At 34.3% G+C, this 20,819-nt stretch overlaps 1 protein-coding gene and 5 non-coding genes across 6 annotated transcripts in view; 5 read left to right on the forward strand and 1 right to left on the reverse strand.

Annotated features, from left to right (window-relative positions):
• LOC108720301 (uncharacterized) overlaps positions 1-20,819 on the reverse strand; it is a 105,631-nt gene that overhangs the window by 6,469 nt on the left and 78,343 nt on the right. Inside the window, 12 exon segments of the mRNA XM_018444219.1 lie at positions 1-35; positions 286-531; positions 922-1,168; positions 2,513-3,102; positions 4,178-4,269; positions 4,424-5,178; positions 5,838-5,976; positions 6,038-6,258; positions 8,415-8,513; positions 10,933-11,113; positions 13,379-13,762; positions 16,440-17,380. Coding sequence (XP_018299721.1) covers positions 1-35; positions 286-531; positions 922-1,168; positions 2,513-3,102; positions 4,178-4,269; positions 4,424-5,178; positions 5,838-5,976; positions 6,038-6,258; positions 8,415-8,513; positions 10,933-11,113; positions 13,379-13,762; positions 16,440-17,380 — 3,930 coding nt within the window.
• TRNAE-UUC (transfer RNA glutamic acid (anticodon UUC)) lies at positions 9,169-9,240 on the forward strand. Its single transcript has one exon. It is a non-coding gene; the product is annotated as a tRNA-Glu (tRNA).
• TRNAE-UUC (transfer RNA glutamic acid (anticodon UUC)) lies at positions 9,308-9,379 on the forward strand. The gene has a single exon. It is a non-coding gene; the product is annotated as a tRNA-Glu (tRNA).
• TRNAE-UUC (transfer RNA glutamic acid (anticodon UUC)) lies at positions 9,813-9,884 on the forward strand. Its single transcript has one exon. It is a non-coding gene; the product is annotated as a tRNA-Glu (tRNA).
• Positions 10,279-10,350, forward strand: TRNAE-CUC (transfer RNA glutamic acid (anticodon CUC)). Its single transcript has one exon. It is a non-coding gene; the product is annotated as a tRNA-Glu (tRNA).
• TRNAE-CUC (transfer RNA glutamic acid (anticodon CUC)) lies at positions 10,492-10,563 on the forward strand. Its single transcript has one exon. It is a non-coding gene; the product is annotated as a tRNA-Glu (tRNA).

Here is a 20,819-nt window from a genome sequence, read left to right on the forward strand (position 1 = left end):
CAGATTCTGTCCGTTTATTGCTACAATCCGGTCACCTATGGAGAAAAATTTAATTAACGATATTTAATTTTGTACATCTAATTAAATTTGTATCTATATATATATATATTGTATTTATATGTTACTTTCTAATTCAAATCCATTTATTTATTTATATATCTCATTATATTGTCTTTTTTTTATTTATCCATTCGTTATCGTTGTAGTTAATTTTAACTATAATCTCGACCGCGAATCAGATAGATGCTTTTATCTTGAAGCAACATAAACATTTTACTTCCGAACCTTTGTTTACGTTTCCGGCCATATCGGCTGATCCGCCAACGGAAACTGCTTGAACGTAAACGCCACCGTCATTACCCTCCATTACTTGCAAACCTATGCTACCACCGTGGCCGCGTTCCAATTTGATCGTATGCAAAATTCGTTCTTCGGCGAACGACAGCTCTTCTAAACGAGCCATTAAAGATGCAGACATCGATTCGTCTTCAGGAATCCGAAAAGTTTCGTCGTCGGTTCGTATATCAGCATCTATCGAGGTAAAAAATAATTGTGAATTTTATTACAAAACTTCTATCTCAACAATATTTATAATAAACGTAAATAATGCTATAATAAATGTAAATAAAATTTTTGTAAAAATTGTTTACAAACAATCAGCTAATCAAATATTTAATTTGTTTAAATAATTTTACATATTACATAGAGTGCTTGAAGGGTTCAAGAATTCATAAGAATATTTTTTTATCAAAATGACTCATGTTTTGAACTTGTATAGGTAACGTGCTATATTTAATCGTAATGTTAGAAATAATTTTTAATTATATAAATACAATTAAATGAAATTATTTTTATAATCATTAATTATTATAATTATTTGTATAAAAAAAATTCTTATGTGAAAAATATATTATTACTTACTCAACACGTATGCTTCTGGCATGGGTGATTCGGTAGATCGTGCCGATAGCGATTGGATAGACGATTCGGTGTCGGACTTTAGAGACAGTGATTCGGTATCGTCGGTAAGCGCGGTATCTTTCTGAACTAAACTGCTGTAAATCGCTCGCGTTCCCATTTTCACACCCAATCGACGCGGCAAGCTAGGTGTACGAAGACCACTCGATTGCTTCGATGCACCATAATTCGGTAAGCTAGATGCTTTCATCTAGAATGATAATATTGCTTCATTAAATAGAGAAATATGAAATAAATATTTAGAAAATAATCAGGTCGAAAGTTTAATGGCAGATTCGAATATTAATAATAATGAAAGAATATTAAACAATAATAAAATTTACAATAAAGATTAATGAGAGTACGGCGTGGTGCTTCATGCGTAAAGTTGCATACATATAAATATATTTTATATTTAAGTTAAATAGTAAGTCTCAGATTAGTAGTTTCAGCTACATTTCGAATCATCTTTTTTCAGCGAAATTTTTTTAAATTCCACTCTTCTAAACTGAAGTAGAATTTCTATCTCAATATAATTCTTAATCTTTTATATTGATTGGAACTTCGAGTAAAGACCATCGAAAGGTCAAATGGATAGTCTAACGGATCAAGAGCGTAAGAGTACAAATTCTTTTAGAAATAAAATAAAAAACTACACACAGTCATGTTAGATAAATAAAAAAATAAAATTATAAGTACATTAAGAAGCGCCAATAACGGTCTGAACGTTATAAGATGTTGAACTATTTTAAATTCATTTTTAAATGAATTAATTTTCATAAATTATAATTGCGTGCCGATATGGTTGTCGGACTTTCAACGCAATCAAATCTGAAATATTAATAATCCCCCCAAAATTCCCAACTTAAAAACTGTAATAAACTTATTGCGAAAATTATAAGTGAATCGAAAGTTAGAAATAAAATCACAATTTCATTTCTGAAAAATTTCACTTTCAATTTTATCTCTTGATTTATTCAACACAACTGCGGTTTTTTATTTTATTTCTGAAAGAATTTATACCCTTACGCTCTTGTGGTCCGTTGGGCTATCCATTTCAACGGTCTTCTGAAGTTCCAATCAGTGTGAAAGATTAGAAATAGCATAGGAGTACCAACTTTATCTCGAGTCAGAAGCTTTGGGTTTAAAGAAATTTCGTTGAGGATAACTCGAAATGTAGTCGAAACATTTGACTTTACTTTAATTGAAGTATATACGACATTTTGCGCATAAAGTACCACGCTGTACTTTAATTATAATTAGCTGGCTTTATTGTAAATTTTATTTCTAACATCAAGAATCTTGCTACATTTTCTTTTATTTAAACTTTAAACAATTAAGCTCGTATTCAGAATGCGCTTTTATCAATAAATGCTTGTTTTTATTTCTAACATTCTATAGCATATGCAATGTAAATGTATGCTAAATTCGCGTTAACATCGTTATAAGCATGTTTTGAATATGGAATGGAAATTTAAAAATGTAATTTGGATTGGAAAAGGAAACTTTAAAATGTAATTGATAAAATGTATAAAATGTAATTGATATATACTACCTTTTGCAATGTTTTTTTAATATCTGACACATTCCAAACTTCATCCGGGACAGGGAACTCGTTCTTTCCTGATAGTCGAACTTTATTAATAGCGGCGTATAGTTCTTCAGGATTGTTAGGTTTATCTAGCTGGTTAATGTTATTTGACATAACTTTTGGGAGCGAATATGTACATTCGATTTCAGCCTCACTGTTTAGACCGGGGCAGCCGTAGAGTTTGTCATGCTCCGATTTTGTTTCTTTGGGTTCCAACAAAATCTTGTGCGGTGTCGTTAAGCCTCTCTCCGATTCATCCTCTGTGTCCCGCGATTGACCTTCTGGTTCTAATCGCACATTTACTTGTGCATAAAGAGCATCCTCTTCGGACGAATAAAAGGCGGGTTCGCGACCAGCATCCTTCGTTGCCGTCACTACAATTGGATCTTTCTGAGGATTTTCATTTTCCTTATTTTGGTATTCCTCTAGTTGCATCGGGTAATTTATTCTCTGCTGTACTTTAACCACGCTCGCGATTGTTATCTTAGTTTTACCATCGATGCTCTTAGGTTTCAATGGTGTAGGTTTTGCTTCTGTCAGGGGTACTCCAAATTCTAAAAAATGATGTACTCGTAGATTGATTTTTTCCAGATATCTTTATGCAGGGTGTCCTACGGGAATGTGTTGAAGCTAATCAGTCATTTTCGAAGATATTCAGTTATTGAAAAAACAAAAATTGCGCTGAAAAGAGGAAAGTCTGCAATTTTTAATGAGTATAAATAAAGTTTAACAAAATGTTTGTGTACCAATTAATTTTATTGATGAAAAATTATGCTAAAATCAAATAAGCGCTAAAATTATATGTAAAATCGCAGATAAGATCGAAAAACAGCTTCAGATTTAGTAGCAGCTATTTAAAAAGTTATTAGCAATATTAAAAACGATATGTTAGAAAAAGTTTTTACGAGCTTTCGTAAAAAAATTGTGTTTTGTACAAATTCAGATGGTGCACCCTCCGAAAAAATTACTTTTTGGGATTATGATCATATTTTTCATCAATAAAATTAATTGATACACAAACATTTTATTAAATTTTATTTATACTCATTAAAAATTGCAGACTTTCTTCTTTTCAGCGCAATTTTTGTTTTTTCAATAATTGAATACCTTCGAAAATGACAGCTGATTAGTTTCAACACATTCCCATGGGACACCCTGTATAAATGTTTCAAGAAAATAACATCTTACAAAAATTCTTTGGAGTGAAATCTTAATCTAAAGAATGAAAATTGAGCCAGTCTTGAAAAAGAGTGGTTTAATTTTCAATTTTTAAGAGTGAGAGAGATTCACTTTAAAAGTTTTAGAGAGTAATATTAATTGTTGTACTTTGAAAACTTAAAAAATTTGATAAAAATAAAAATACGATAAATAAAAAAAAAATTATAGCAACAATTAAAATATTAAATTAAAAAAAGTTTTTAATGATTTCTGCAAGATTATTCATATAATCATTGCTGAAAATTTCGGTTCAATTTTCTGCGATATTTACATTTTAAGATTTCCATAAAAAAGGAAGATTAAAATCCTTACGATAAAGTGTCACGATTTAGCTAGTTTCCTGTCTCGTAACTTTCGCGGAAAGTTCTAAACATTTCAGCAAGCTTAATCGATAAGAAAGAGCGCGTATACCTTTAGCAAGGCCTTGAAGTGACGTGAGCTCCGAACGAAGTCTGAGGAAGAACTGATGATGCAGGGACGTGAGTTTGAAGGCGAAGTAACTTCTAGAAAATAGAAAAATTTTTTATGTAAATGTCGTTATTGTAAACGATAAAGGGTGGCGATGAAACACTCGATACACATTTTCAAGTGTTCGTCAACATTCTATTTAAAACTGTTCGTTCGATTGATCTTCGAAATTACGGCGAGCAAACTTACTTTCGATGATCCATCCGCAGTTTGAACTTGCAGCGTTTCCCATTCAGCTTGCTGTATACCACCAGACAGCTTTTGCTGTAACTCAATGTCTGCACGTCTCGCCACTGAAAATGGGCCAATTCTGTTCTTTCCCTTGGCTCGCCCCCTCGCTCCAATAACTTCAAGCCTTGAGAATGTATCGCTAGCCACACGTTGCTCTCTGTCTTTTTCTTGCTGCTTTTACTATTTTTGCTGTTGTTACTGTTAACGCTATTAATATTATTATTGTTATTTTTATTGTTGTTATTGCGTGTTTCGTCGCGGCATAAATCCGCGTTCTTCGCGTGCTCGTCCGAGTAGGGTATCATCGGCATATTCTCGCGAGAGTTTAACCGCGAGATCCCAATTCTGCCATAGCTAGAACAGATATCCCGGGCGGGTTTCTCCTTGCGATGAGCGTTTCCTGCACCGTCGAGCGACGACACGGCATCGCGGTTGTCGGAAAAAAGCCGCATCATCAGTTTCTCTAACTCCTTCGAGTCTACTGTGGCAATGTAGTAGTGCGAACCGTAATCCGGCAGGGACTGCGCGTGAGTTATGAACATCTCCTCGGCTTTGTTCGAGTCCAAGCCACGGCGGTCGCGGTGAGCGCAGTGTAGCTGCGCCCGAAGTGTATCGGCGTCGACGCAGGGCTGCGATTGATGCCGGTCTGCGCTCAATATCAAAGACTCCGGCACATAGTGCTCGAGAAGGAAGTAATCTCCACAGCCGTGCTCCTGTGGGACAATAGCTCTGATGTGAAATAGAGAAATTATGTACGGATTATGTCAGAATTGTTGTTAACTCTGTCACAGTAGATCAAAATAATATCTTTGACAATCGACTATTAACTTGCAGAAATTATGCAATCATTGATCTCTGGTGTTGCTAGCTGAACATAGTTTAATAATTAAATTTACACACAGTATGGAAATTATATAGTATTGTTATATATGTATTATTTATTATATTATAATATAGATATATGTATAATACATTTTAACATCTAATTCAGGAAGTATTGATAGGTGGAATAGATGATGTTAATTCTGAAATATTTGTTTCTTTTAACCGATCTCACTTTAATTTTAGAATTCGTCATTTTAGGAAGTCTTCGACATCGAAATCTTCGAATTTGACCGTCATTGGATTCATATATATGAAAATTTTTAGCTTTTATAATTGTGAAAGTTAATCATGTTCCATGTAGAAAAACATAGATTCTTTGTAGAGAATCACAAATATTCTCTATCTATGTCACAATTTCTCATTTTACGTATAATTCGACCTAATTATTTAGAGCTTAATAGTAATTTTGTAACATTTGATTGTTTTGTATCGTGACGGTAATTTCATTTCAAATAGTGTGCATTACATAAATCACTGGTTAACTCACATTGGCATTGTAATTCCCGAATTCAGCTTGAAGTGCGAGGCCCGTCAAATTGATTAATTCGGAATATGGGCATACCAGCTGCTGTTCCAGTATACATCGCCTTATTTGCAGATACAGCAAATGCTTCGATATCCAACTCCTGGAAACGACACGGACGTTAATCAAGTCGTATATATTGCCATTTTTTAGTTCAAACTAACCTGGTGCCACGAAGAGATGGTAGGAAGAATCGAAGTCGCAGGTACAGCATAAAATTAGTCGGTAGACCGAGCAAACCTTTACTTTTACCGCTGCTTAACCATCCCGGTGGTGCGACTTTATTTAATTTCGTGTCGGGTGGTAACATCGCGAAATCCCCGGCCAATAATACGGCCAATCCTAGAGTGAAGTTTTCATCGAGACTTTCCGCTTGAACAATAGCCTAGAAGGATTTGCGTATACATTGTATAAAATGTATATATCACAGAATATGTCTGATATTAGTTAAGTTCATGCATATACCGTTGGATAGTAGTTTTAATACTGCGAATATAAAAAGCGATGGTTATATAAATGAATATTACTTTATAGACATAAATATAATATAATTATTTGTTATTTTTAACATAAATTGATAGCACAAATTTGATATATAGGTATTTCTATATCTACTATGGATATTTCTACTTATGCAATGTATGTAAGAAACGCAAGAGGAAAAGCTAAAATGGTATTCGTAAACTACGATTCAGCGCGAAGTTATTATGCGAGACAAGCAATTAAATGCAGAGAGCGCAAGGTGTGCATTTGATTGTTCTAAAAGATTATTATAGCGCGACATGATACGCATTTCTACCGCAGAGGTAATTTTCTATTGGCGCGAGTCTGCAGGAATAATCCAATTTGGAAGTTCTCAGCCAGCTCTTGGGCGTTCTAAATCGACCATTTATTAAAAATTGCACGACAAAATACTCCGGTCACGTTCAAAAGCTCGGATTGAATGGCAGATACAGAGTTGCGAGCTTAAAACCGTCTTTTTAGATTAATGAAATTAAATGCCAAATTAAGGATATATCAGAGTCTCTATAAAATGTGATTAGAAATTTATACTTTCCGTATAAAAATGAATGTTACATATACATACATGAAACAGTTCAATAAGGTCGATATATTTATATTTAATGACATCATTTTATAATTAAACGAAAATTTTCTCATTTTATCTTAATTTTTTTATGTATACTTCATATTGAAATAATTTTTGACTCAGGTTCTAAATTGCTGCTAAACTTTTTGTATTGCTTTCAAATGCAATATTGAAAAATTTGTAATTCTTTTTTGTTATTTTGTTAAAAAATACATGTAATATATCCTTAAATTCTTTTGCTTCATTTTTGTGCTTCAGTATTTTAGTAAAAAAAGAACATTGTATAAAATATAACAATTTAAAAAATATTGATTATTAATATAGTGGATTGATGTAATTGTTTTCAATTGTTTAATTATCGTAATGGTTTTAGTTTACATAATTTTATTTTAATAAACTCTAATATTTCTATAATAGTTCAAAATAATATTGCCGATCAATTTATTCATTGGCAGTTTTATTGGTAGTATTACAAGAAAAGTGTCTGTCCCTGTAATATTAGGTTTGAACAAATGTTGAAGCACAGATTTTTATGGAAGAAGGAATTGTACAATACGTTCGTCGTCAAGATCACATAATTCGTGGTTTGTGGATCTGTCGTATATAATGATTAGGCTTGGCGGCTCGCCAGAACTTCTCGCGAGTTCACGTCGGAATTTGTGGTCTCGTAAACAACCGGCCACGTCTTGGCTTTCGCGGCCTAAGTGTGGCTTTCAGAGGCCACCGTCGCGCGAACATTACGATCGAACGAGTTTCGCTCGAGAATGGGGGGATAAAATATATTTTTTAAAGGGTTTTTACCGGGATACATACCAACAGAATACATTCTTCCGTGTACCCAGCAAATGAAAAATAATTCTTTTACGAAGCTCTCGCGAGATGCGATATTTATTTCACTTATATGCAATTTATTAGCGTTCTGAGAAATAACTTCACAGAAAAAAAATCTTACGAAGCAAAAAAATTACATGCGATAAACACATGGGATAAAATACTACGATTGAAAAATATCACCGAAAATTGATTTCTAAATTATTTTATTTAGTTTGATTAATTTATATTGACGCTTATTACACTGTTTAAATGAATGATGTTTATTTCTTCGTTATCTTTTAAATTAACGTATTACATGTACAAATTTAACGATGCGAAAGAAATGGTCATTAATCACTACATTGATTTGCAGATACGTGAATGCCATTTGCGAATAACTGTCAATAAACTAACGATTACAAATTAAGATCAATACGTTTTTAATATTTTAAATTACGGAACTTTGGAGAATGTCACTAGCTTAAATAATTTTCTCATTAATAATTTTCCAAAAATATTGAATAAAAGCTGCGTAAAATATTGTATTTTTTGTTCATCTTTTGGTTAAAATATGCATTATTTCATTACTGTTGATAGAAATTTAACAAGTTAGTGCTTTGACTTTTCAATAAACTTACCTGAAATAAATCCCCGGCAGTGACCTTCTGAGGATCACAGGTTACTTCCACGCGTTGTCCTGTTAGCATTATTACAACTATCCGGCCAGAGTTACCCGCCTACACAAACGAACGAGTTATTAGTTTACCATCATTATATCATATCTCTCTCTCTCTCTCTCTCTCTCTCTCTCTCTCTCTCTCTCTCTCTCTCTGCAACTTCATGTTAATACAAATATTTATTTAGATCCATTTCTCTTGCATCAAAGAAAATGCTATATTTCTTCGTACAAAATATAGAATTATTTATTTTACGAATTGCATAGAATACCGTAGAAGCTACATCTCTGTTTATTATCATCTTGATACTAATATTTATGAAATATGCAAATATTAATATTAAAACACGGAAATGATAAATTATAAATGTATTTTATACAAAAATATGGGAGCTCGAAGTATATAAAACATTTATTTTAATTAAATAAAATTAATATTAATTTGGAGTAAAAATAAATAAATTAATTCATATTAATTGTTAAGTTTTTTATTCAATAGACAAAATTTCTGAAATTATACTAAAATAGTTCATATTGTTTACACAATGCCACGTACATAGTAAGGTCGAGGGGGGTTTCCAGAATCCGGTCTAGTGGCTAGGATACCTGGCTTTCATCCAGGAGGCTCGGGTTTGATTCTCGATATCGGAATTTTTTTTTACTCCGTCTTTCATATAGATACAAGTGTGTTCTTAAGAAAATCCTTGAATGTGTAATCCGGTATGGTCTAGTGGCTAGGATACCTGGCTTTCACCCAGGAGGCTCGGGTTCGATTCCCGGTACCGGAATATTTTTTTATTCCGTCTTACTTTCGTATAGATATAAGTATGTTCTTAAGAGAATCTCAAAATGTAATCCGGTATGGTCTAGTGGCTAGGATACCTGGCTTTCACCCAGGAGGCTCGGGTTCGATTCCCGGTACCGGAATTTTTTTTATTCAAATTTAACAAAACGAAAAAGATAAATTAAAGTATATCACAAGAATAATGCAAATAAAATTTATTAAAAGTTAAGCAACACAGTTTTTATTAATATAATTTTTTAATATTTTATCTACGAAAAATGATTAAGGTATTAAATTAAAATAGATATGTTTTAATTTACATATATTTTGAAAATTCAATATACATTTTTAAATAAAATATTTTCTTTTTTACGGTTTATTTCATGTTGGATAATTGCTTAATAATATTCTATTATATGGATCTATTAGTTACTTTTGTTTCATTTTGTGAAATAAATTTATATTTTGCGATATATAACAACGTATTATATATTTATTATTTTAAAAATAATATTAGTAAAGTGTAATATTATTGATGGTAACTGGTATACGAACTTTAGCCTCCCCAACTTCGAATCCGGTATGGTCTAGTGGCTAGGATACCTGGCTTTCACCCAGGAGGCTCGGGTTCGATTCCCGGTACCGGAATGTTTTTTTTGTATTTAAAAAAAATTTTTATGCATGTGTGTGTGCGTTGCATAACATTAGCAAAATATTATTTTAATTTAATTTTAACAATATACATATTTAAATTTTTTTTTAATTTTGTAACTGCATATTTGTCATATTTTTATTTAAATTTAATGTTTCTGATGATGTAAATCGATTTCTTTTTCTAAATAATTAAAATATTAATAAATATTAAATTCAATAATAATATAATGTAATAAAAAAATGTTAATAATTAATAACAACTGAAATATATATATTAGATATTAAATATTATATTGTAACTACATATATAATGTACAAAATACATTTTCTAAAAATAGAATCATCTCTATATGTATTATGATCTTTACTTAGAGAATGACCATCGTCATCCGGTATGGTCTAGTGGCTAGGATACCTGGCTCTCACCCAGGAGGCTCGGGTTCGATTCCCGGTACCGGAATACATTTTGTAGTTCTATTTTTAAGAATATTTTAATATTTTTAAAGTTATTTTTTTTTTCACAAATTCTAAAATGATTTACATCACCCTAATGAGAATATCGGACAAAAGTAATAGTTTGTAACAGTACAGCCACAGAACCTCCGGTATGGTCTAGTGGCTAGGATACCTGGCTCTCACCCAGGAGGCTCGGGTTCGATTCCCGGTACCGGAATTTTTTTTTATATTTTGTGGAACTTTGTGAAGCTACGTTAATAATGAAGTCGTCTATTTAATTTTTTGTTCATTACACAGATTCATAAATTATTCAAATTATTTCTTTATATTTCTTAATCGTTTCTTTTGAAATTAATGCATAGAAAATGAATAAAGATCAAAGTATATTTTCAATATTTCTATTAAAAATATTTCGTTTTTTATTAGAAATATTATTTGTATACAAAATATATTTTTTGTATAACTTTAACAATTTAGAATTTATTATAAATGGAAAGTTAAAAATGAAAGATCAATGTGTATCAAGCAGGTTGAAATTCAAAATTATTTACGTCTTGCTTTTAATTATTTACTTTCATTTTCATACCTTGACTTGTCCTACGCATAATGTTTTCGGAGGTTGATTGGCACGAACTACAAATTCAGGACCAACACATTGAGCCTTATTGAAACACCTCATGGGTCCACCCACCGTTCTATATAAACGCGATGGTGCTCTTTGAACTGCTTTTCCTCGTCGAGCTCTTGGCCCGTTCCTCACCATGATTCTGAAAATATTTTTATATGATTTTTCTAGATGTAACAGAAAAAAAAACAAATTATCATAGCAAAATATTTCAGTATAAAAAGCAGGATTATCTGTAATAAGTCAAATGTAATTGATTAACGATGAATGTAATTGATTGACGCTAAAGAGGCCGATTTCATTTTTTCCTATCTTTTTTTCTGTCACGTGATTAATATAGATTGAGTAAAGCGCAGCTTTTCATTTGGCATAAGAGACCGCGATGCATATAATTATGCAGCGAACCGAAACGCCTACAGCAAAATTTTGTAGACAGACATCACGTGGAACGTTATATACAGCGATGTTAACGAACTCTCGCACCGAGTTTAATTAAACTTTAACTAGACTCCGGATGCTTTTTTAGGGCATCACTAAATGTCTCCTCGTCTTTTGCTTTTCCTATCTTTCTCTTCTCTTCATATTCTATCCTTTCTACGGAGAACTTACCGTGATAAAAGGTCGCATGTTTTCCCGGAGCCAAAATTAATTTTTGCGATTAGGAATGTAATGTTCATGAGAGAAAATAGCAAAGATTTGTGAAAATAATATAAGAAACATACTTGTATTTAAACTATATTCTTTTATTTAAACTTTCAAAAATACGAGGTGTTTGAATTAAAAGACATCGTTTAACATTTTATGAAATATTATTAATATCACGATTAATTGGTTAAAAAAGATTATGGGTTATATATGTTATAATATGCCATTCAAGATTAAATGTCAAAGTTGAAAATCAGTGCAGTGAATATTTTACACTGGACATTGTTTTGTAACGAAGGCAATTTTAATTTAACCACATTGACTTCGATTTATTATAATTTTTACAACCAAAATATTAATATTGTACTAATTATTTCTATTTAACTATATACGTGCTTTTGTTTGATTTCCGTCATAAAATCTAGGGCTCCGTAACTCTCATAAAGGTCAAAGGTTACCGTCGCGCGCCGCGTTTCGATCTTTCCACAACCAGCATAGATGCTGAGCAGTCGATCAGCATGCATTCGACTACTAACTGTATCATCCAGCTGGTTTTATGTGCTCTGAATGTATCCTGAGTTCCTCAAGTAAGAGAGAGACATTAGCCATTATCAATAAGATATCTATTTCAGTCTATTTTGTAACCCTCGCGAAAATAGAAGTTGGAACGAATAAACTCGAATGTAAGAGGAGAGTAACAGAAACATAAACGAAGCTTCTACGAGGCGAAAATTGACACTATGAAACGTAAAAAAGGTATTTACGCTTCTTTTATGTTTTGTTGTTTCAATTTTCGCTTTTTAGAAGTTTCATTTACGCTTCTGTTATTCTCCCCTTACATTCAATTTATACTCCGATTTTTATTTTCGCTAAGAAAAAACGTATGTCTATCGTGATCTACGACTGCGTAAAAATAAGAAAGAAAATAGCTATTCTATTCTGTTATCATATGTTCCTTATTACATATGGCGGATCAATGCAAAATCATCACTCGATATATGCCCTAACTTTACTTGAGGAACTGTAATGAACTGTTCAAAAGCACGATGCATCAGAGGAAAATTGTCTCTGACGTCTCTCTGTAGAGTGAACCCTCGTAAGCGCTTATTAATAGGAACATGCGACTGGGAGGCAAAACTTAGTAATGCGGGTCGCGCAAGAAGATCACGAAACTATTCCATGTCTCTCACGTGTCCTTATTTACTTGCTTATTGCCTCTAAACGCCCATTTTCGTTGTAAGAGCGAACAAATGAAATTCTGCTACAGAAAGAGTAAATCGTAAAGAAATAAATTCATGGATTATCCGTAATCCGACATTATCGTTATATAAAATTGCAAGTTTACTTGCTTTTGCAGTGTATAAGTACGGTGCATAATGTTATATATTAGTATCTTTTTAAGAAAGCTTTGAGACCTTACGAAACTTTTCTCGGAGAAATAAATAAAAAGACGTTTAATTAAAGAATGAATCTACCAGAAACTCTTTTTTCTTTTTCTTTTCTTCTTGTTCTAAATGAAATTGGTTATTGATTAAAATTTTATTTGCTAGCTTAGATAGTTTGTAATGATTCGAAATAGCAAATTGGATCGGAATTAAATGTTTTTTCTCTAATAATGAGTAATGTGAAATATATAATTCAATTTTCTGACGAACAACCTACTTTCTTCTTTCTTTTATTGCGATAGAAAGTTAATGTGTAATAGACTGTGATGAACTGACGCAAATAATTGATTATAATATAAGAAATGAGAGAAACCTACCTGGGAGGCTTTGCTGGCGGTTCCGTGTGGCTATTACATTCCGAATCGGAGAGAGCGGTTTTTCTTAAGGTAGTGATAATTCGAGGTGGCTTTGGAGGTCCTTGCAGTCCTCTCAACCTCATAGTAGTTGCTGAATTTTGTTGTCGTATCGCCTGTCCTTTTTGCGCAATGTCGACACATCGAGTTTCAGTCGTTGCTACGCTCGGCTGTGACAATCGCTTAAAATCTTCGTCAGTTTGCGTCCTGCTCGGCAACTGCGGGTTCGAGTGTTGCCTTTGCAAGAGCACTCTTCCCGGAGGCGTTCGTCCGTATGCATCTTCGTGAAGACGTTCATTTGGTTGAGAAGTTACGTCGAGTTGAGAGTGACCAGTATTTGAAGGATGCCTATTTCGGAAAAGTTTTTAACATCTCAGAATGAGAAAAGGATATTGCATAAAGTAGAACAAATTAACCCTGAGCTCGAATTATATAGCTATTCTCACTCTCCATCCAGCTCCACTGTGGACCTTGACTATAAAAAGTATTTTCTATTGATGAAACAAATATATATATATATATATATATATATAATACAAAATTTTAGAGTGATTCATGTAATAGTCTTGATTTGACAGCAATTCGTAGTGAGAGTATTTGATGTTTTCCGATACAATGGAAAAAGAACAATATCGATCCGTGATTCGCTTTTTATTTTTGGATGCAAAAACGTGCGAAGAAATAAAAACGAAGTTGAATGCCGTCTATGGGAACCCTTCACCATCTATGACAACCATCAAATATTGGTTCAACGAATTCAAACGTGGTCGCCTGTTTTTGATGAGAAGCGCCCAGGCCGCCCGGCAGACGTGGTTACTGAGGAAATCGTTGAAAAAGTCCACGACATGATTCTCGCTGATCGCCGAACGAAAGTGCGTGAAGTAGAGGCCATAGACGTGTCGTATGGAACGGCATTCAATATCTTGCATGATAATTTAGGAATGAAAAAGCTGTCGGCCCAATGGGTGCCGCGATTGCTCACGGTGGACAACAAGCGAATCCGGCTATCAATTTTAAAGCAATGTTTGGAGCTGTTCAAGCGCAATCCGAAGGAGTTTTTGCGTCGAGTAGTAACCGTTGATGAAACATGGATTCATTATTACACACCGGAGACCAAGGTACAGTCAAAACAGTGGAACACCTGGCGAACGTGCTCCGAAGAAGGCCAAGACGGAAAATCGGCCGGAAAAGTGATGGCCACTGTTTTTTGGAATGCGCAAGACGTAATCTTCATCGACTACATGGGGAAAAGCAAAACTATCACGGGGCAGTACTATGCTGACTTATTGGAGAAAAAAAAAATCTTGTTCCATCAGGACAATGCACCGGCTCACTCCTCCGCAGTCGCCACAGCCAAATTGATCGAATTGCGGTACGAATTGCTGCCGCATCCACCATACTCTCCGGATTTGATCCCCTGCGATTTCTTTTTGTTTCCAAACTTGAAAAAATGGCTCGGTGGAAAAAGATTCACGTCGAATGAGGAGCTCATTGCCGAAACAGAGGCCTATTTTGCGGAGTTCGACAAATCATATTTTTCGGAGGGGTTAAAAAAATGGTAGAAACGTTAGGAAAAGTGTATCCTCCTAAAAGGGGATTACGTTGAAAAGTAAAAAAAAGTTTTGTGAAAATCTTGCGTTTTCATTACTAACACGGGTACTTATTGATTTGCCTTCGTATATAGGTATATAGGGGGAGGGGGAGGGAGGGAGAGGGAGAGAGGAAGGAGAGAGGGAGAGAGGAAGGAGAGAGAGAGAGAGAGAGAGAGAGAGAGAGAGAGAGAGAGAGAGAGAGAGAGGCGTACATTACAACGTTAACATATCACATGTCTCTTACCGCGCGTCAGTACAATATTGAATATCGTATATGACTCTATTGAATTCTGCTGATTCGCATAGGAATATATTTGTTATTTTTATTGTTATTAAATACTGTGTAATCTTTGCATTCCCTGTCTTTCTCACTTTCCATTTTTCCAGTTGAATTTCGCTCATACTGAACCACCCTCTTTGCCAAATCCGTGGTTAAGCTATCGGCTATCGGTTGCTATTCGCGATTTCTTCTTTATAGAAAATCAATTTAGTTATCCTAAATTTTGTGGAAGAGTGGCATATTCTTTCGTGCCTGGGGTTCAAATATCGTTGTTGTTGACGAGTACGTTAGAGAAATTTGAGACTGTCGAGAGTATAAAAATATTCAAGACTACCAAGATATTTTCGCAATCATGTATCGATCGTTGTGCTTATGCAAATTTATGGCTAAATACAGATCAAAATAATTAACGACATTCTTGTTTAACAAGAAAAAAATCGAAGTGTAGAAAAGAATTATTCTATGTAGTTATCTATTTTTGTCTTCGTTAAGAAGAAAGTCACCGGCTGCGTTCAACAGAGAAAACTAATCAATGAGCGCTCAGTGATTCTTTAACATGATTGCTTCCTACACTTATTTTTAGATCCAGCGAAGAACTAAAGGCAAAAATCAATCATATTAAAGAATCAATGAGCGCTCACTGATTGATTTTCTCTGTTGAATGCAACATTGTATGGTAGTGACGTTGTTTTCGAAAGAATGAATTAGTAAAAAGTTACTATAATGGCGCATATATGCTATTATAATAGCCAAAGGGTTAGATATAAAGAAACTATATCTGATTTTTATTTGTTTAAATGAAATCATTTTTTTAAGACTAGAAATAATTATAATTATTTTCTTGAGTTTGGGCTTAAAGTCGTGAAAACATCTGCATTCAAATGTAACATTTCTGAAAATTTACTCAAAATTGATTGATTTATAATGAAAAGCAATTATATAGAATCTACTGACTATCTTTGTCTCTATTTTTATGATTCACGCTTATGATGATAATAAATTGAATTAAATTTCTTCATCTCAAAATCTGAATTTGACATCGCGACTTAAAAAATTATAATAAATATAGGTATAGATTGTATAAATTGCAGAGAAATAAAATAATATCGATTGGTTTTTCTAAATAAGTACGTGAATGATATCTAGCGTGTACCTGTTTATCGATGACGATCTACCATAAACCTCGTCTCCGTGACAGATCGCAGGAGGTTTCGCAGACAATCCATTGACTCGCACATCCTGGGAGCTCAGGAAGGGTTTAACCGGCAGGGCATATATCGGGTCGTTGTAAACATTCCCGTCGGGATTACCGTCGACCATCGCGCTCGTCGTCGTCGGCAGATTGCCACTACTCCTGGTATGTTGAAGCCGCGTATAAACCGGCTGCGAGTACGTCCTCGAGTGATGATGTATCCGACGTGTCGTCGCTGGTCCTATCGATCGGCTGCCGCTTTGGATATCCAGCTGCGATTGAAAGTGCGCTCTGTAAGCGCTGAGGGCAGTATCTCGATATGGCTGTTGTTGCTGCTGCTGCTGCTGCTGTTGTTGTTGTTGCTGCTGCTGTTGTTGCTGCTGCTGCGAATCGCACAAGCTCGTCAAATTGGGATGCGACTGGGAATTGCGCGATTGTGTCCTGAAATGCGTCCCTTTCGCGTGCTGGTGACTGTAATGATGACTACGATGATCCTGCTGACCCTTTGGTGGCTGCTGTGCATAATCCTGTTGCTGGTGAAGCGAGCGAAATTGATTAGCTTGACGCTGAATGTGATCATGTTGTTGTTGTTGCCGTTGTTGGACAGCTAATTGAGTCGGCAAATATTGCCCGACACGAGTCTGATGTTGAATAGATGGCGGTTGACCATTCACAACTTGGACGTATTCTTGCTGCTGTTGTTGCGGATGATGATGATGCCCGTAAATTTTCTGTTGGTTCATTTGTTCAATCATGTTCCGTGTAGGACACAGGGCATTCAGCTGTATTGCTCGTTTCCGCGCGGCGTATTGCGGCGATCTCACAACCTCTCGATACATCTCCATCACTATGTGTGTGAAGGGCCTTGCTTGTAGACGTGTCCGACAATATTCAGATATTACCTGCAAAGCAAGAACATGATATTGTAATATTGTTAAATCTATGAATAGCGTGGATGGCTGAGTCTGATATATAAGAAACAGGAAAGAATCCGCGATAGAAACGAAAACTGTACGAGTAGAGAGAAAGAAAGAGAGAGAATCTTATATATGATTAGTATTGTGAAGAACATGACATCTTTTTCAATTAGAGAGTTCCTAAAAAATGCATAATTAAAGATGTGTAATATACAAATTTTTTTATGTCAATAATTAGCATAATTAGCATTATCTTGTGACGTCAAACGTAGAATTACGTAATTAGCGTAATATATTATATAATACATGTATATCAGATAAACGTTCATGTAAATCTAAAAGTTCGCAGTAATCATCGCAGACATAATGTGATAGTGCAGATGCGTTTATCGTGCTACCCAACGCGCCGATTATCTAGTTTCGAAACTTTCGCGTCGCGCAGTAGGCGAACTATTAGCTTAAGAAGACAATAGTTGTTGTCGTAATTCTATAGATCCTGCTAAGCTAAGATTCTGAGGGAGAAGTGCTAATACCTATTAACGCGTCATTGTGTTCTCTATGATGATGAATGCAAACGTATAGTCAAAGATTTTAAGTATTATGTGTAAGATATTCTTTTTTAAAAAATATTTCATAATGAAACTACCATTGTTGTAAACGTTATCTGTATACCATTAATTAGAATGTTGCTTTTGGATTTATTCACCGTGACGCTAGCTTTCAGTTTTGTTGCAATTGATTAGAGTTCTAATCACAATTGGGATAACTCTAATTAGTTTCAATTGGGTGATATATGCGTTCATAGTTTTTCATTACTCAAGTGTTTCTTCTTCCAATTTTTAGAGTAGATACAAATTTTAATAAATTTAGGAGAATTGCAGATTTATGAGAAGAATTTTAATAAATGAAAATGAAGGATATATTTTAATAAGTTTAAAAAATAATAAAGAAATTATTTCTACACATTGTTTAATAAATAAGAAGTCAATTCTAGTATCAAATGTAATGTTGAATATTGATTTGATGATAAAAACTTTTAGTTAAAAATGGAATTCAGATAAATATATTAATCAGTCAGAAAATTTAATACGAAAATATTCTGAAACTAATAAATAGGATCAAGATGACCTCTCATTAAGCTACAATAGAAATTTTTTGACGCATAGGACAATGGACAGAGATCTGAAATTGATATGCCATTTCATTACACTGGGACATTAAGAAATAAGCGATGTACGGGAAGAGTAATAGACGTGTAGATCATTATTTTTAACAAATAACGGCAAATAGTGCTCCACTGGCTATCAATTCGTGCCATGATTGGCATCCACCGTTTTCTGCGAAGTCAGAGAGGCACTCGTCTTAACCCCAATGTGTTCAGCCACAAACTCGCTTTATCCGCGCGGATAGATACAGCCAAGCAAAGTAGGTACTCGAGCGGATAATTTATTGGCCGCCGAGGATTCCTCGTAGAAACTGTGGTTCCGCATTACGCCGCATGCCGTGTGCCCTCGTCTTTTCGCCTCCCCGCCGGCTGATTTCATCAATTTCGGGGGTTATCGGGGTTGCACCTGCAAAATTATCGCGGTCCGAGATGGACGACTTATTACGGTCGCTTCGTCCTTCGCGCGCGATAACGGTCGCCGCGTTTTTGAGATTGCTGCCCGTTAATCATCGACCCCGAGCTCACCGATGAAATTATCGTAGGTATATGTGGTTCACCACCCTCGTATGCAATTTCGCGTTCCGAACCGCCGTTCATCGTGCCATTCGAGGCATGCTAAACCCCTGAAAGATCCACAGAATGTATGCGAATCGGTTTACGAATTTATTTCTTGTAATGTCTCAGTCGCCTAATTATGTGTCCCAGTGTCCCCTTCTTGCATAAAATAATCTCTTAAGAACGAGATTTGAATCCGTTATTTGGCTTCCACAAATTTATCGGCTTCATTATATAATGGGCCTCGTTTTATCTTCGTTTTAACTCGATATTGTACTGTTATATTCACTTGAGCTATTATAAAATTTGAGCGTATATTTTTTAATTAATTTCTGATATTGATGTGTTAAAAGTCGAGCAATATTACGGTCATTCTCGCACGAAAGTTCTTTTATTTACAAATTAAAAATGAGAAATTTTTTTTCTTTCTTATTCCAAGTTTTCTGTAAGAAAATAAGGAAAAAAGAAATTAGTTTTTTTTTCTCGCAGGTTATACACGTTCCAAGGCTGTAATTGAAAAATTTCGAAAGAATCGCGACACGTTTGCATGTTTGTGCGAAAATATGTGATGCGCTGTGTTCTCGTGATGTTGCAACGTGCGACCGCATCCTCTACCATACTATCTGTTCGCCCTAATATTTACACGTGGGAGAAATCTGCGTCGCACGTATCTCCCGTCTGTTTGCTGTCTGATCAAAATAATTTAATCATATGCGAGGGTGTCGCGCGAGTCCATCGCCCACGATTAAATTTCATCTCGCCATTTGCATTTGTATAATGTCGTTGAAAATCCGATGAATGGATAGAAATCGCCCGTATGCATTATTTTTCCTCGTTAAATCCTCTCGGTGTTAATAACAAAACTGCGTAATGGAAAATTTTTATGTCGACATCGCACCTGGAAAATACATTTTAATTCTAAATGTGAGTAAGAGAAACGAGAGTTGCAATTAATATTAATCGTATTTTGTTTATTACATGGGTAGACTATACCGACAGTCAGCAGAAATTAATTCGATGCAATATATTACACCTATAATAACGTATTTACATTCTATACACAATCATTATATACAAAATTTATTTACTCAAATTATAATAAACACATAAACAACATGCGTTTGAATTCCCATTGAGTTTAAATTAATATTATAAAGAGATAAATATATATTTTTTTAAGTTAATGTTATGAAGAGAAATGCATATTACATAATATATATAGGGTAACTCCGGTAAATACGCCGCGCTGGAATTTACGCCGCAGAAGTCAGAAAAAATAGAAGGAGTGGGAATAATTTTCCCTCAACTGTTCTGTTATATGCCTTTATGTTATGTTAGTATTGTATTATGATTTCAGTTTCTTACTGATAATATTAATGAAATTATTGTGAGTTGAATCGATTTGTCACTGTAATAAGTAGCGCCATCATAAATTATAATACGTCTGTCTAGCTGGCCCCCCCTAACCATATCTTAATGAAAAAATTATGTAATAATGCGCTATTTATGCGCTATTCATATTCGCAAACAAAAATTTTTGCGCTCCTTCCGTTTAGCTAAAAAAAAATTTTGTGGGGCGGGCTAAGTAGGCAGTCAATCAGCCCTCCCACCCATTAAAAATAATTGATTTGAAAAATTAAATACACAGGATTTATGCGCTATTTATGCGCTACTATTTCCAAGCATTTTCGATTTTTGCGCTGC

Source organism: Mycetomoellerius zeteki, unplaced genomic scaffold (assembly GCF_001594055.1).
Source record: "Mycetomoellerius zeteki isolate Tzet28-1 unplaced genomic scaffold, Tzet1.0 scaffold149, whole genome shotgun sequence".
Lineage (NCBI taxonomy): Eukaryota > Metazoa > Arthropoda > Insecta > Hymenoptera > Formicidae > Mycetomoellerius > Mycetomoellerius zeteki.